General features: G+C 49.1%; 1 protein-coding gene across 3 annotated transcripts in view; it reads right to left on the reverse strand.

Annotated features, from left to right (window-relative positions):
• Nucleotides 1-13899, reverse strand: part of Slc7a8 (solute carrier family 7 (cationic amino acid transporter, y+ system), member 8) — a 59672-nt gene continuing 45773 nt past the window's right edge. For 2 of the 3 annotated variants that reach the window (NM_016972.2, XM_006519250.3), the window contains 7 exons: nt 13510-13663; nt 12840-12963; nt 10966-11069; nt 7119-7215; nt 4521-4670; nt 2524-2701; nt 1-2037 (listed from right to left, as the gene is read on the reverse strand). In NM_016972.2, the coding sequence (NP_058668.1) occupies nt 1880-2037; nt 2524-2701; nt 4521-4670; nt 7119-7215; nt 10966-11069; nt 12840-12963; nt 13510-13663 (965 nt within the window). In that variant the 3' untranslated portion in view covers nt 1-1879. The remainder of the gene's footprint in view (nt 2038-2523; nt 2702-4520; nt 4671-7118; nt 7216-10965; nt 11070-12839; nt 12964-13509; nt 13664-13899) is intronic. The other variant, XM_011245114.1, reaches the window with a different exon arrangement.

A 13899-nucleotide genomic window follows, 5' to 3' on the forward strand; every position in this document is an offset into this window, starting at 1 on the left:
TCCATTTAAAATTTTATTACATGAAAAGAAAATACTCCATAAAACAAACCAATAAAATTTAAAACCTAAATGAACTCAGTGACAGATTATTAAGGTTCTAGCTCTGCCCCCAAACCGCCATACATTAAAAAATCCAAAAGAAATAGAAATACCAGCTTCAAAAATAGTTATCCAAAAAGTAAGGCATCCACTTAAAAAAAAAGAGAGAGAGAGAGAGACAATAATTCAAGGAGGGGCAGGTACAGGCTGAAGGAATGAGAGGAATGAGGGGTAGCGGGTGGTCCCTGGCCCCCCAGAGGCCCCACAGCCTGCCTGGACTGTATTCCTAAGGGCATATAATTCAGCCCAAACTCAGCCTCTCACCAGTTAGGGGTAGGGTGAGCTAGGTAGGAAGTTGGGAGACCTGCTGGCAGGGGCCAGGGAAAGGTCCCTGCATATTCCAGTTTGAGTAGATGGACCGGGGTTAGGGTTCTGCCTTGTGATCAAAGGATCCTGTCCTAAGCACAGCAGGTGTGGAGGCTGCCAGGAGAAGGCAGACACTGTCACCTTCCTGTAGAGCACAGGCCAGAAGCTCTCCTGGAAGGGGTTTTTCTAAGGTCTCCAAAGTCAGTGCCATTCTGTCCTCTTGTCCCAGGTGGGATGGCAGAACGGTGGTAGGGTTGTTTGAGTTGGGGGAGGGGAGAAGAACAGGCCTTCGGAAAACATTCTCCTCACTCCCCCGTGCCCCCCAACAACATGGTCTCCCCAGGGTGAGGGCTGAGCACTGCTGGGAAGGGGGAAGCACCCTTCCTTCCAGGGAAGGACTTAATATCAGGTCTGTCCTGGAGGTTGGAAACTGGGAGCACTTTAGGCCCAGTTCTTGGATGGGAGATGACTTAAGGCTGGTTTGATGCTAATTCAGGCCTGAAGGACTTGGAGATCCTTCATACCTGGTCCTTGAGCCGTGGTCCAGGAGAGGAAAGGGGTGAGGGTGGTAGGCAGAGCTGTGGGTGGGAAGAGCTGCTGGGATAAGAGGGTGACTGCTCTTTCACAGGGGGACAGGGAGGGGCAGAGTCACTTTGCCCTTAAGAGAGAGATGTCTATTAGACTAAATAGAAGCCTTTCCGGCTTCAGGGAGCTTTGGCACCACAAGGGGATAGGAGGCAGCGGCAGGGGTGGGGCAGGGCTTGGCTTCTGCAGTCTGAGCATTCCCTGTATATTCCACAAGCTTGGCTTAGAGCTGGGGGTGGGGCAGTCCTCCTTCTTGGTCCTTAGCTCAGTGGGGTGGAGGCTTCCTGAAAGGGAACTCTCTGGGTAGTGGGTTGAGGCTGGGCAGTGGAGTCTTGGTAGTACAGAGTGGAGAAGAAGGCAAAGAGAAGTGTACCCTCTGCCTTTTGGTTCCCTGGAGAATGAAGCCACATCTGAGTCTCTCCAGCTGACTTAACGGTGACAATCTGAGTTGTCTTCCTAGCTATTGCTGGGGCTGCACCTTTTGTCCCCAATGGAAGTTTCGCCTGGGCTCAGGGTTAGGGAGAAGAAATAGTAGTGAACCCAGGTTTCTTAGAGGCACCTAACAGGCATGGGCCCAGGAGGAAGGGCTCTGTAGGGTACTAATGGCACCTCCACTCTCCTCCAAACCTTAGGGTGTGTGCAGGCCCTGGTGCATTGACCTTGACCATGGGCCTCGGTCCTGGAAGCAGGTTGGTTCTTTGGGTACAAAGGTCAGGGTCTTTGTTTAGAATGTCTCACTGTGGACACCCAGGTCTGGCCCCTGCCTTACAGAAGTGTGTGTGTGTGTGTGTGTGTGTGTGTGTGTGTGTGTGTGTGTTGGGGGGACCTAGGCAGGAATACAGGGCAGAAAGGATGAAGGGAGGAGTGGCCAGTTACAGGCTGGCAGTCTTCAGGGCTGCTCCTCCGAATCCGGGTCCTTGACAGGAGTAGGCTTGAAGATGGGCTTGTGTTGCTCCTCTAAGTCATCAGTTGTTTCCTCAGCCCCCGAGTTCCCCTCCTGGGGATACACGACCACACACATCTTCTGACTCACTAGGGTTAGGGACTCTGAGGAAGGAAACAATACAGAAGTTGGGTCAGTGATAACGTGCTGCCAGCCCCATCAATCGGGCCCTACTCTGGCCAGCTCTTTCACCTCAGCTTTTACCTCAGAATAGCAAGTGACTTTGGAGACCAGCCTGTCCATATCTTGCATTATCTGAGGGCTGCCTCTTGTTCACCCAGGCTCTAGTCTTGCACTTTCTCTGTGCCCATTGACTACCTGCCCTCATTTCCAGGGTCTATACTGGTCTCCAGCTAACCTATAGTGGTTCCTGACGGCTAGCTGGTAGGTTGCCTAAGGTCTGTGCAGGGAAGCCAGCTGGTTTTGTCTCCCTAGAGGTCTTTGGAAGGCAGCTGTTGTTCCTGGTCCTGAATCGTGAGCCCTGTGAACTAAAGTAAGGGGGAACCTTGGCTCTCTGATTCCGGCATGGCTCCCCAGTCAGACTGCTATATGTACCTTCCCAAGAGAACCTCTTTCTGGTCACCACTTACTAATGAAGTCATTGAAACACTTGGGTTTGTGTTGCCAGTAGACACCCAGGAAGTAGACAGGAACTCCTGTCAGCATAATGGCCAGGCCAATGCCACACACCACTGGCTCTGACCACAGGCTGAAGATCAGCAGGAAGGCCCAGAACAGCAGGTAGATAATGGGAAACAGCAGGCTGACCTGTGGGACATAGAAGCACTGTGAGTTATGTGGCTCTTAGGGTCCATTAGGAAGAGGGTACCCTCTTCTTCACCTTCATCCTTGAGGGAAATGGCTGAGCTGCAACCAGCTCCACATCCCACACTTCAGGCCCCTGTAGGTGCTGCATCAGGAGATGCTGGTGAAATTGGGCAGTGGGACAGGGAAGTAAGGATCTTTACTGCTCATGCCCTTCCCGGGGAGGTCAGATGAGACCTCATGACTCATGTAAATACCTGTGGCAGCAGAGAAGCCCAGGGGCTGGAAATCTGGCTAGGATTTTGGAGAACACTTGCAGGGGTCCTTGGGAGGAGGAGAGGAAGGAAGGAAATGACCTGGATCTTTTGGGACTCCCATGCCCGGGCCAGGCCTCATCTGAATACACCATAGCGATGCTCAGCACCTACACTAGGATCAGCCTCAATCTATTTCTCTCAAGCAATTAGAGAAGGGAAAATTGCTTAGTCCCAGGAGACCAGGAGCCAAAAGGGAATAAGGCAGACTAGGGCCTGGTCTGCATTTTGTTCAGAAGGAAACGTCAGCTACACAGGCTTGGCTTCTTGCTGAGCACATGTGTTGGGTGCCTTAGATGCTTCTGACCCGGGGGCAGTGGCTTCAGCTGCCTACCTCCCTTCCCTCCTCAGAAGGAGACGAGTTTATCTAGTTCCCCTTCCCTCTAGGAGTTTAAGAAGTGGGAGAAAGTAACAGTGATAATGTCAGGGGGGAACTGACAGATCGAAGAGTCCTTCTTTTTCAGTGGGAAGACTCTAGAAGTATCTTGTCTGTGTTTCTAGAACAGGATCTTCAAATAGCTCCAGGCTCTATCCAGTTTTAAGAGAAATTAAACTTTATCTTGTTCTGAGCAACTGAAGAACCAACAGTATCAATTTTTTGTTTGTTCGTTGAACCCGTGTTTAGTCTTGGAACTTTGAAAAGCAAGGATTAGAAAGCTTCAAAAAGATGTTGAGGTTTGGTCTGTTCCTATGTACTGTAATTCTAAATAAATACTGGTCCCCAAGGTCTGGTTGCCCCCCAGGGACAAGGGAGTTTTCACACACATCAATCGATACTATGTAACCTTTCTCCTTAATTTAAGACTATTGATTGAATGAAGATGCCTACAGCCTATAGCTGGACAGAAGAGAGGTAGGTATGGTTTAGGTTCCTGGGCCTGAGGCAGGAGCAGGAGGTGAGAAGAGAAGAATATGGAGAGAGGAGACGATGCCAGGAGGTAGGCAAATCATGAAATCATGACCACGAGGGCTGGCCAATTGAAGTTAGTAGCGGCCCAGATGGAACATGGCAAGTTATAACTCAGGGTTATTTATAGGGAAGTAGATACTAATAACTTAGAGGGTAGATACCTGTCCCACTCTAGTGCATTAAAGCTTAGCATAAATATAAAAGTTTTGTGTCTTTTATCTGGGAACTGAATGATCAAAGGTGGGGTAAGTTCCTGATTGAGATTAAATATTTACAACTACATATTGGTGCCCAATGTGTGGCTCGAACCCACCACCCTGACATTAAGAGTTTCATGCTCTACCAACCGAGGAAGTACTTGATACCCATCTGGCCAGTGGCTAGAATTCCTATGAGCAGGCAGAAGGAGACTCAGTTTGGGATAAAGGCATAGTATTGTGGAGGAACAGGGCAGATAAAAGAATCCTGAAAACCACCTATATATGGTGTAAGTTTTAGGAGTGAAGAAAGAAAACAATTGTCCCTGCACACATGGCCAAGAGCCATAGTGGCCCCATCCGCATCACAGGATTGAGGACTCTAGGGCAGACCCTCTTACCTTGATGGGGCGGGGAATGTCAGGCTTCTTCCAGCGAAGGACTATCTGTCCTGCAACCGTTACCCCATAGAAGAGGTAGTTGATGAAGCCCACATAGTTGATGAGTGTGTACATGTCACTGGTGACCAGCATCAGCAGGGTGGAGAGGCACTGTTGAGATGAAGAAGAAGAAGGCATTGGGAGATGTTCACTGGTTAGGGGCTATTCTTCCCCTCTAAGCCAGGTGTGCTATTTTATAGTGAACATCTCAAGAGGGGGACTTTCTGCCACCTTCAGTAGCCTAGGATGGATTATACCTTTACTGCCAGGAACTTCTTTCTGGCTTTTTGGAGACAAGGTCTCTCTATGTAGCTCTGGCTGTCCTGGAACCTGCTATATAAACCAGGCTGGCCTCAAACTCACAGAGATCCAGCTGCCTCTGCTTCCTCGGTACTGGGATTAAAGACCTGTGCTACACATCTGGCTAAGAACTGCTTCTTATTACAGGGATAAAATGTGGGTCTGTAACTGTTGTGACGGTGTAGGAGTAATCATTCAGAGTGGATACCTGGGTTGGCCGTGCTGGTACTTGCTGGCTCAGGGCATCTCTCACCCTGCCATATTTCACTTTAGATTATGGCTCAAGCTCATTTATTTCTTTTCATCCTGTTGACCCCTTACGGAGATTGTTAACTGATAAATAAGGCCTTGTTCTTCTCTTCATCATTTTCTCTTGGCTGAGTGATCTACTTTAGTTTTCCCTTTAAAAATGATTAAACACTAACATAGGCAGGTTGTTTTCTTAACATTCTACAAGTGCAAACTCATGTAAGCCTGTAACAATGCTATGGGGTTTTCTCAATGGAAGTCAGTTTCCAACGTCAAAATCATCTCTGTGGCTCTCTCTGGATGAACTAAGCCCTTTCACTTCGATAGTCTGTGGAGGCCAATGAATGCAAGGCTTAGTTCTCCCATGAGATCTGATGGTGACCAGGTCACAGTCTCCCTGTATTTGCCTTGCAGCGGTAATATCACAACTGAGAACTGAGAAAAGCTGAATGACTCATGGAAAATACTATCTCCTTCCATTGCTTCTGCAACTACCCAATCAAGATGACCTTCATGTTGCACCTGAACACTCGAGAATTCTCCCAGTGAGCTCTGCTACCTTGACTTCTGGTCACCTCTCTTGGGGAAATCAAAGTAATTTTTGTTGTTGTATTCGTTGTTTTGAGGCAGGGTCACTTTACTTAGCCCTGGGACTTGCTAAGTAGCTGGCTTCAAACTCAAGAGATCTGCCTCCCTCTGCCTCTGGAATGTTGGGATTGAAGGTGTGTGCCACTATGTCTGGTTTAACATAATTTGTAAAACTTTATTCAAGATTCAGAAAGAAAATAAAAATTAATTCAAGCCGGGCGTGGTGGCCGCACGCCTTTAATCCCAGCACTCAGGAGGCAGAGGCAGGTGGATTTCTGAGTTCGAGGCCAGCCTGGTCTACAAAGTGAGTTCCAGGACAGCCAGGGCTATACAGAGAAACCCTGTCTCAAAAAACCAAAAAAAAAAAAAAAAAATTCATTCAAAAAAATGAATGAGGACAAGTCTTTGTTCCTTCTTTTGACTCTCTAAGTCAGTGGGTTCGCAACCTTCCCAATGCTGCCACCCTTTACTACAGTTCTTCAAGCTGTGGTGATCCCGAACATTAAGATTATTTTGTTGTCGTCTGTAGAGATGGTTCAGCAGTTAAGACTGCTCTTCCAGAGGACCCAACAAGTTCAATTCACAGCACCTACATGGCAGCTCACAACTGTCTGTAACTCCGGTCCCAGGGGCCCTCACATCCTCCCATTGGCATACATGCAGGCAAAACGCCATGAAATAAAAATAAATAAATTATTAAAAATCATTTGTTGCCACTTCATAAGTGTAATTTGCTACTATTAAGGATAGTAATGCAAATATCTGGTATTCAGGATATCTGATATGCCACCCCTGTGGGAGTCACAACCCACAGGCTGAGAACCACTGTTCTCAAAGATTCTGCTTTTCGTTAGAAACCCCATTTCTTCCCTGTTCAAAGCTGCCTCTTCTCCACTCCCCAGTTTATGAGTTTTCCTCTGCCTGTGTTTCTTATCAGGTGTACCCTGACCTAGATTTATTTTGATGGCATTTTCCAAGAGGCTGACAGAGGACCCTAGGCAGGAAGTTGGTGGGGTTGGAGGGAAGGGTGAGCTGGGCAGGGACTGGCAGAGGCTCAGAGCTGTGGCCTGTGGTAGCAGGTGCCAGTAAGCCCAGGAGCAGAGACAGGATTTTGTGAGGTTTTGGCATTTCAAGTCTTTTCAGTCTGAGCCAACAGAATAGGAGGAGAAAAATGAGTCAGTCTGAGAGTTGTAGGTGTTTTAGACTCAGGATCTTTCCTAATTATATCCCTTGGCATTCATAAAGCCAGTGGCCACATCCGCCACCTTAGCTAGGGCCTAGTGAAATGCAGAACTAGATGAGAAGGGTGACAGATATGTGCAGATAGTGTGACTCCCAAAGAAGACCACGCTCAAAGCGAAGGGAGGACCTGTGCAAGGCTGGCAGCAGCAGGGGGAGGGGGTGGGGCAGGGGGCTCCTTACTGTGAAGAGCAGGGCTGGGATTGGAGTGCAGCGCTTCACGTGGATCATGGCCAACACACTGGGAAGGTGGCCTTCTCTGGCTCCAGCAAAGAACAGCCTGGCAAGGAGAAAAGTCGGTCAGCCTGGGATAGCCTGTGCACCACTAAGCTGGGATACCATCGCTGTGCCATCCTTTGGCCCACGCAGCAGCCCCCTCCACAGGCTAGGAACCTGCCTTTGTGTGCACGCTCTCCGGCACTACGTTCACAAATGCAGGCACAGGCAAACCAGAGGCAGCCAATGGATGGGTGCACAGATCCGGGGGGCGTGGAGACTGATTGTAGCTGGCTCAGGGCACTGTCACTCTGAATCACCCCCCTGCTCAGGTCTACAAAGCTACAGGATCAGCCCCTCTGCCCTTATTTTTTGTCTTTGGTTCTTTGAGACACATTCCCATGCAGCCCACGTGGCCCTGAACTTCTCTGTAGCCAAGATGGGCCTTGAATTCCTGTTCCTCCTGCCTCTACTTCCTTAATACTAGTGTTATGGCCCATCCCACTACCTGGCTGTGTTTTTCCTTTATGTAAGAAACTTCTTGTCCTTAAGGGTTATTGATTCCCTGGCACACAGCTCCGAGCCACCTGTGCACTGCTGTAACAGCATTCTTATCATATCCAGGGACTCAGCTGCTTCTGTGAGATCGGAGAGAGGCCATGGGCTGGAAAAACACAGGTGGGGACCTTGGAGGGACACTGAAAAGTTCTGGGTGGTGGCTTCTTGGGTGTCCATAACCATCACAACTTCTCAATCACACTTGAAATTTGTGCAGTTGACTGTATGTACAAGACACCTAAACTTTATACCCATAGAGATAAGCATTCTAGCCCCAAGAAGCCTTCTTAAAAAAACCAAAAACCCTAATAGAGAGGTGCTGAAAGGTACACACACACACAAAAGGCTCTGGCAGGCACTCAACTGCAAGTGTTCTGGATGCTTAAAATTATGATATTGGTTAAAGAAATTAGGATTTATCTATAAGATGGACAATGGTGAAGTTAAAAAAATCATGTTTTTTTTTTAAGTCTTTTTACTTCATGTGTCCATATGGTGTTTGTCTGAATGCATGTCTGCATACTGTGTTGAGCAGTGTTGGTGAAGGCCAGCAGAGTCAGCTCGTTACAGATGGTTGAGCCGCCGTGTGGGTGCTGGGCGTTGAATCTGGGCCATCTCTCCAGCCCTCAAAATCATGTTTCTGAAGAAAATGATTATGTGAGAACATGCTCACAATACGACATCAAACAAAAATGCAGACTGTAAACCAGGGATCCTAAGCTGGGCAAGGTGGCACATGCCCGTGAACCCAGCACACAGATCCTGAGGCAGGGGATTTCCCATTTGAGGCCAGTCTTATGAGACCCCCCTCTCACAAATAGGCAGAGGGCAGGAAGGCTGGCTCAGGGGTTAAGGCACTTGTTGCTCTTGCAGAGGAACTGGGTTTGATTCCCAGCACCCACATGGTGGCTCATAACCATCTGCAATTCGAGTTTGAGGGGGACCTGACACCCTCTTCCCACTCTGTGGGTGCCAAGCACACACATGGTTCATAGACATACATGCAGGCAAATTCACACACATTAAAAAGCGATTTTTAAAAGTTTAAGAAATGGGGGTAGTATACACCCTTGGAAGAGAAGGAGATAGTGGAGAAGACAAGGAGAGACCCAGACTCACAGAAAGAGCAACACTGAAAGCAACCCCTTCCCTCTTTTCTCTTTATGTCTCTTTCAAACAAAACAAAACAACACAAACTCCCCAAAATCCACCACCAACAAAAACAATTGTGTAACTGCCAGCAGTTATTACATGTTAGTGTTAATAATCTGTTTTCTTTAAAAAGCTTAAGTTCATTTGCGTATTTGTTTGTGTGTGTGCTATCTGTGGCACACTCATGAAGGTCAAAAGACAATTTGTGTGAGCCAGTTTCCTTCTGCCACCATGTGAGTTGGGTTCCTGGGGTCAAGCTCAGATCACCTTTACCTGCTGAGCCACCTAATGGATGAGAGGAAGGTGACAGTGTGACAGTGCACAGGCTTTTGCTATCTGTAGCCCAGGCTGGCCTGGAAGTCTTGGCCTTCCTGGTCTAGCCTTCTGAGGGCTGAGATGGGAGGTGTATGCTCCCACACCCGGCCTAAGAGAACTGCCACTCCATGCTTTGTCTGTAGGGGGGAATGTGGTGGCAGCAGCAGCTAGAAGTACAGGAGGTGGCTGTGACTCCGAGTACCCATAAGCAGTGTCATCATAGCTACTTGGGCCGGCTTCCCTAATTTTGTGCAGATACATGCAGCCCATCTCTTCTTCATGCTAAGGTCCTTTCCAGCCAGCACAGCCTCATGCAATAGAACCTGGGGGGCTCTGTGGGCTTCACCATGCACATAGTCAGGCTCTCATGCATATGCACATTGTCAGGCTCTCATGCATATTCTCTATGTACAGCCAGCACCAAGTATAACTAACTGTCCAGGTCTAACAGCCCCACGTCACAAGAAACAATCCCAACTAGGGAACAATGGAGAATATGATGTAACACACACACACACACACACACACACACACACACACACACACACACACACACATCCACACCCGCAGGTGTGCGCACACATGCATACACTCTCAGCTTGCTCAGCAAGAACCATCCGACTCAAACTTGGGGACAAAAAAAGAATGAAAGAAAGGAAGGACGGAAGAGAGTAGTCGGTGAGCTGAGGTGGCTTGGGTGAGGAGGCCACATCTCTGGCGTCTCCTGCATGCACATGACTAACGCTGCATGCATGCAGACCACTGTGTGGCCTGCCTGAGGGACAAACCCCAAACTAAAGCGACTGTGGCCAGCCATTCTCCTCCAACAGATCTCAGGGAGTCTCATGGGTCAGGGCTCTTCCACTGCTCGCCCTCTGCCAGGGCCTCCACGTGGCCACAGCTCCTGTGTAACACGCACACGAGGTTGCTACGGGTGAGTGTGGGTTCCCCGCCATCACAGGTGACACCCACACTCCTTCTTGACTGCTCTGGATCCTGGGAACATGGCAGTCTCTGTCATCTCACCAGAATTTCTCTGGGATGTATCCGGTGGCGTGGGAGACAACTGAGCCAAGACTCATCTTTTAAATAGGACCAGGCTTCTAGGGCACAGAAACCCTGTGGGCCACACAAATGGTAACCCTTTCATACACATACACCCAGAGATGGCAGGAAGGGACATAAAGGAGGGGTCTGACCCCTGGGTAAATGGGGCAAGGCTCCAGGGCCCACTCATGTTTCTGGCTTCCCAAGGAATTCTGAGTTGGGGTTGTGGCTACTGGCTTTCACACTGACAAAAGTTTCCATTGTATTCCTCCCTACTTGAGCCTGTGGCCTCCCACAGTACCTGCCTCTCGAGTAAGGAGTAGCCCTGCCTTCTCAGGACACTCTGAGGGATCTCTCCCAGGTAGAGTCTGGCTCCAGACATTCATGAGAGGCCAGACCTAGAGGTTTCAGGCACAAGAATTCTTGGTTTCTTTCAAAGTAGGGTTTCTTTCTGGCTGATAGTAGCCCACATCCACACAAAGGGGAGAGGGGACTCTAGGAATGTAGCCAAGATACTATCCTGCTGCCTACCACAGCTCTGTTTCTTCCAAAGCAAGGTGAGCTTCCTTGCACGCCCCCTATCATAGGTCACCCTCAAAGCAGCAAGACCCCCTTAGCACCCACACTGACATGCGTGCTCCCACAAAGCCACCACTCAGGAGTGGAGACAGACAAGTTCATCAAATACACACAGCAACGTGGACAGAAAAGTGGCCCAGAAGGGCCTCCGTCCATCACTCACCGGGAGGAGGTGAAGAGGGAGCCATTGACTCCACCAAACGTGGACAGGGCAACAGAAATGGGCATGATCCAGGCCATGACCCCGAGGAGTTTCTCTCCAAAAGTCTGGGGGGGGGGAAACAAGAAATGAGTGGAGACAAAGAGGTGAAACCCCCATTCCAGTCTATTCTTCGCTTTCACGGTGCCTGTCTCCCACCTACCCTGCCGACTCTCTCTGGCTAATCTTGAGAGCCCCGGCCCAGACTGCCATGCCACAGAGACAGCTACACATCAAAAACACACGCTGTGGCTTAGCTAGCTGAGGGGGCAATGTATGGTGGTGACAACAGTGATGAGCTAACACTTATCCTTGCTTATGAATGAGGAAACCGAGGCGCTTAGTGACCTATGGCTGACCTCAGATTGGACACTGGGGGAATGAAGGGGTCAGGAGCAGAGGCGAGGAGCTGTAAGTCAACCCTGTGCACACTACAGATGTTGCTGCACAGGGAGATTCACAGACTTGCAGTCTGATTCAGTTCCTACCCCCTCCTTAAACACGCTTACTTCTTTATTTTTTTCAGTGCTGGGGTCAAGCCCAGGGCCCTGCTTGTGTGAAGCACGTGCTCTGCCACTGAGCTATTGTCTCAGTTCTGGGTTTGCTATGTGTGGGCTTTAGTTTCCCATGTATAAAATAGAAATGGACCCTTAGTCAGACTTCCTAAATTCACAGAAGCAGACTATGATGGTAGGAAAATAAGGACCAGCTGTTTTTTCCTTTTCTTTTGAGACAGGGTTTCTCTGTGAAGCCCTGGCTGTCCTGGAACTCACTCTGTAGACCTCAAACTCAGAGATCTGCATCTGCCTGCCTCTGTCTTCTGAGTGCTGGGATGAAAGGCATGTGATACCACAGCCCGGCACAACTGGCTATTTCTTTAGCTGAGAAAGAAGCAGTTGTGAATTTATGGATGAGACTTCACACACACTTTAGTGTGTATATATAGTTTAGGGATAAGTCCTTTCTAGAGTCTCTGAGTCATGCTTATAGCACGAGCCTGGGGAGGTGGTGTCTAGAATAGATGTCCTGTTGGGCCTGGAGGCTGCTGGCTTTAGGAGGAGTTGGCCACGGACATGGCAGGGTATATTTATTTTCAAAGATGAGACATGTCATGACAGTGTTGGGTCTGAAGCGAAATGAAGGCTCAGCATGACTCCTGGGCCTCCCTCAGATAGCAGGTGTTCTGTGATCTCTTTGACCAAAGGGCATAAATCACTCTGATTTCTGAACTATTTACTGGCGCGCACGTGCGCATGTATATATATATATGTGTGTGTGTGTATCTATGTGTATTTGTATGCCTGTGTGGGTGTGTCTATGTGTGTGCATGTGCATGTGTGTGTGGTGTCTACGGGTGCATATGTGCGTGTGGATGGAACACAGGGCTTTGCACTTTACTACAGAATCATGCCCTTAGCCCTTCAATACCCAGCTTGCCCCAATGAGAGCAACCAGTTTGCCTGAGTTTGCATGGTTCCCAGAGAAAGAAAAAAACAGAGAGAATCCGTGTGCCTTGTACAGTGCATGCTTCCCTGTGGACCAGTCTGTCTTCCATAATCTGCAAGCTTATACGAGACGGTGGACTTGTTCCATAAAACATTAGATATTTCAATACCAAAGGCTAAATAGACTCTGTGCATCTTCTCAGGCAACCATGGTTGCTATTTTGGAACTAACCCCACCACTAGTTTGCTCCTGGGCACTTGGAAGATACCCTGTGGAGGGAGGACGCATGCAGATTTCAGCCTGAGGAGGTGGGATGACTTCCCATTCCATGGGGCTAAACAGGCAGATCCACACTGGCATTTCTTGGTTGGGGCCCCTGAGCAATTTCTTACCACAGCAACTGCATTGGAGGCTAGCAGCTCCTGGGGGGACATTGCAGTGACGTATGCAATATTAGCAAAGACGTACACAAATGTGACCAGTGGGATGGAGATGAAGATGGCTCTAGGAAGGTTCCTGTAGAGGGAGAGGAGGTCAGAGGGAAGCCTTTACCAGGGGACATGTTCTGCTGGGAAACTCCAGGAGCCTCGACCTGCTGTCTCTTGGCTGTTCCTCTATTTGGGAGGTAGGTTCTGACTCAGGTGGGGCAGGATTCTTTAGAGGAAATGGAACAGTTTAGGTCTAGAAATATGTTTCACCTGATTATCACCTCCTGACTCAGATTTGGACCCTGCACCCTTTCTACTGTCTTAAGATATAAAGCTGGGCCTGGCTCCAAACAGATAAAATGCCGAGACAACCCAGGATAGTTCCTTCTCTGTCGCAGCTCTGTGAACAGCTCTTGATTGTTCACTTGCCCTGGGACAGTCAGAGGATCCTTCCCCTTCTCTTAACAGGGTGGATGGCAAATGGTTCAAATTCCTGGGACATCAACTGTGGCTTCACGGTAGACCAGGACATGTCCCTGGAGAAGGGCAAGAAGTGAGTCTGTGTTTCCTTTTTCCGGAGGTGGGTCCTGTGCGGCCTAAGGGTGAACAGAAGAGCTAACCTCGTTTGACTCACTTGTAAGGATCCACAAGTTCCTCAGTCACATAATTAAGGAAGTTCCAGCCACCATAGGCAAAGGAGCCCTGGAGGAATGCCAGAGCAACGAGGCCGATGTCAGGTTCTTGGAAATTCTCAAATGCATTCTTTGGCTCCAGCCAGAAGAATTCTCCTGTGGACACAACAGGTAGGAGGCTTCTCAGAGAGACGAGCCCAGGCCCAGTAGCCCAATGGCCACCCCATGCATTGTCTGGACATCCTCTGCGGTGATATGCTAGCTCCTTGTCTGTGAACCTTCTGTGTGAGAGAAGGCCAGTAAGATGAAATCCAGGACCAGGACCTCCCGGAACCTGGAACCTCAGAACCAGGAGGCTAAACAGGGGCTCAGGCTCAAAGCACAGCTCAGAA

The sequence above is a fragment of the Mus musculus genome, chromosome 14, assembly GCF_000001635.26.
Source record: "Mus musculus strain C57BL/6J chromosome 14, GRCm38.p6 C57BL/6J".
NCBI lineage: Eukaryota > Metazoa > Chordata > Mammalia > Rodentia > Muridae > Mus > Mus musculus.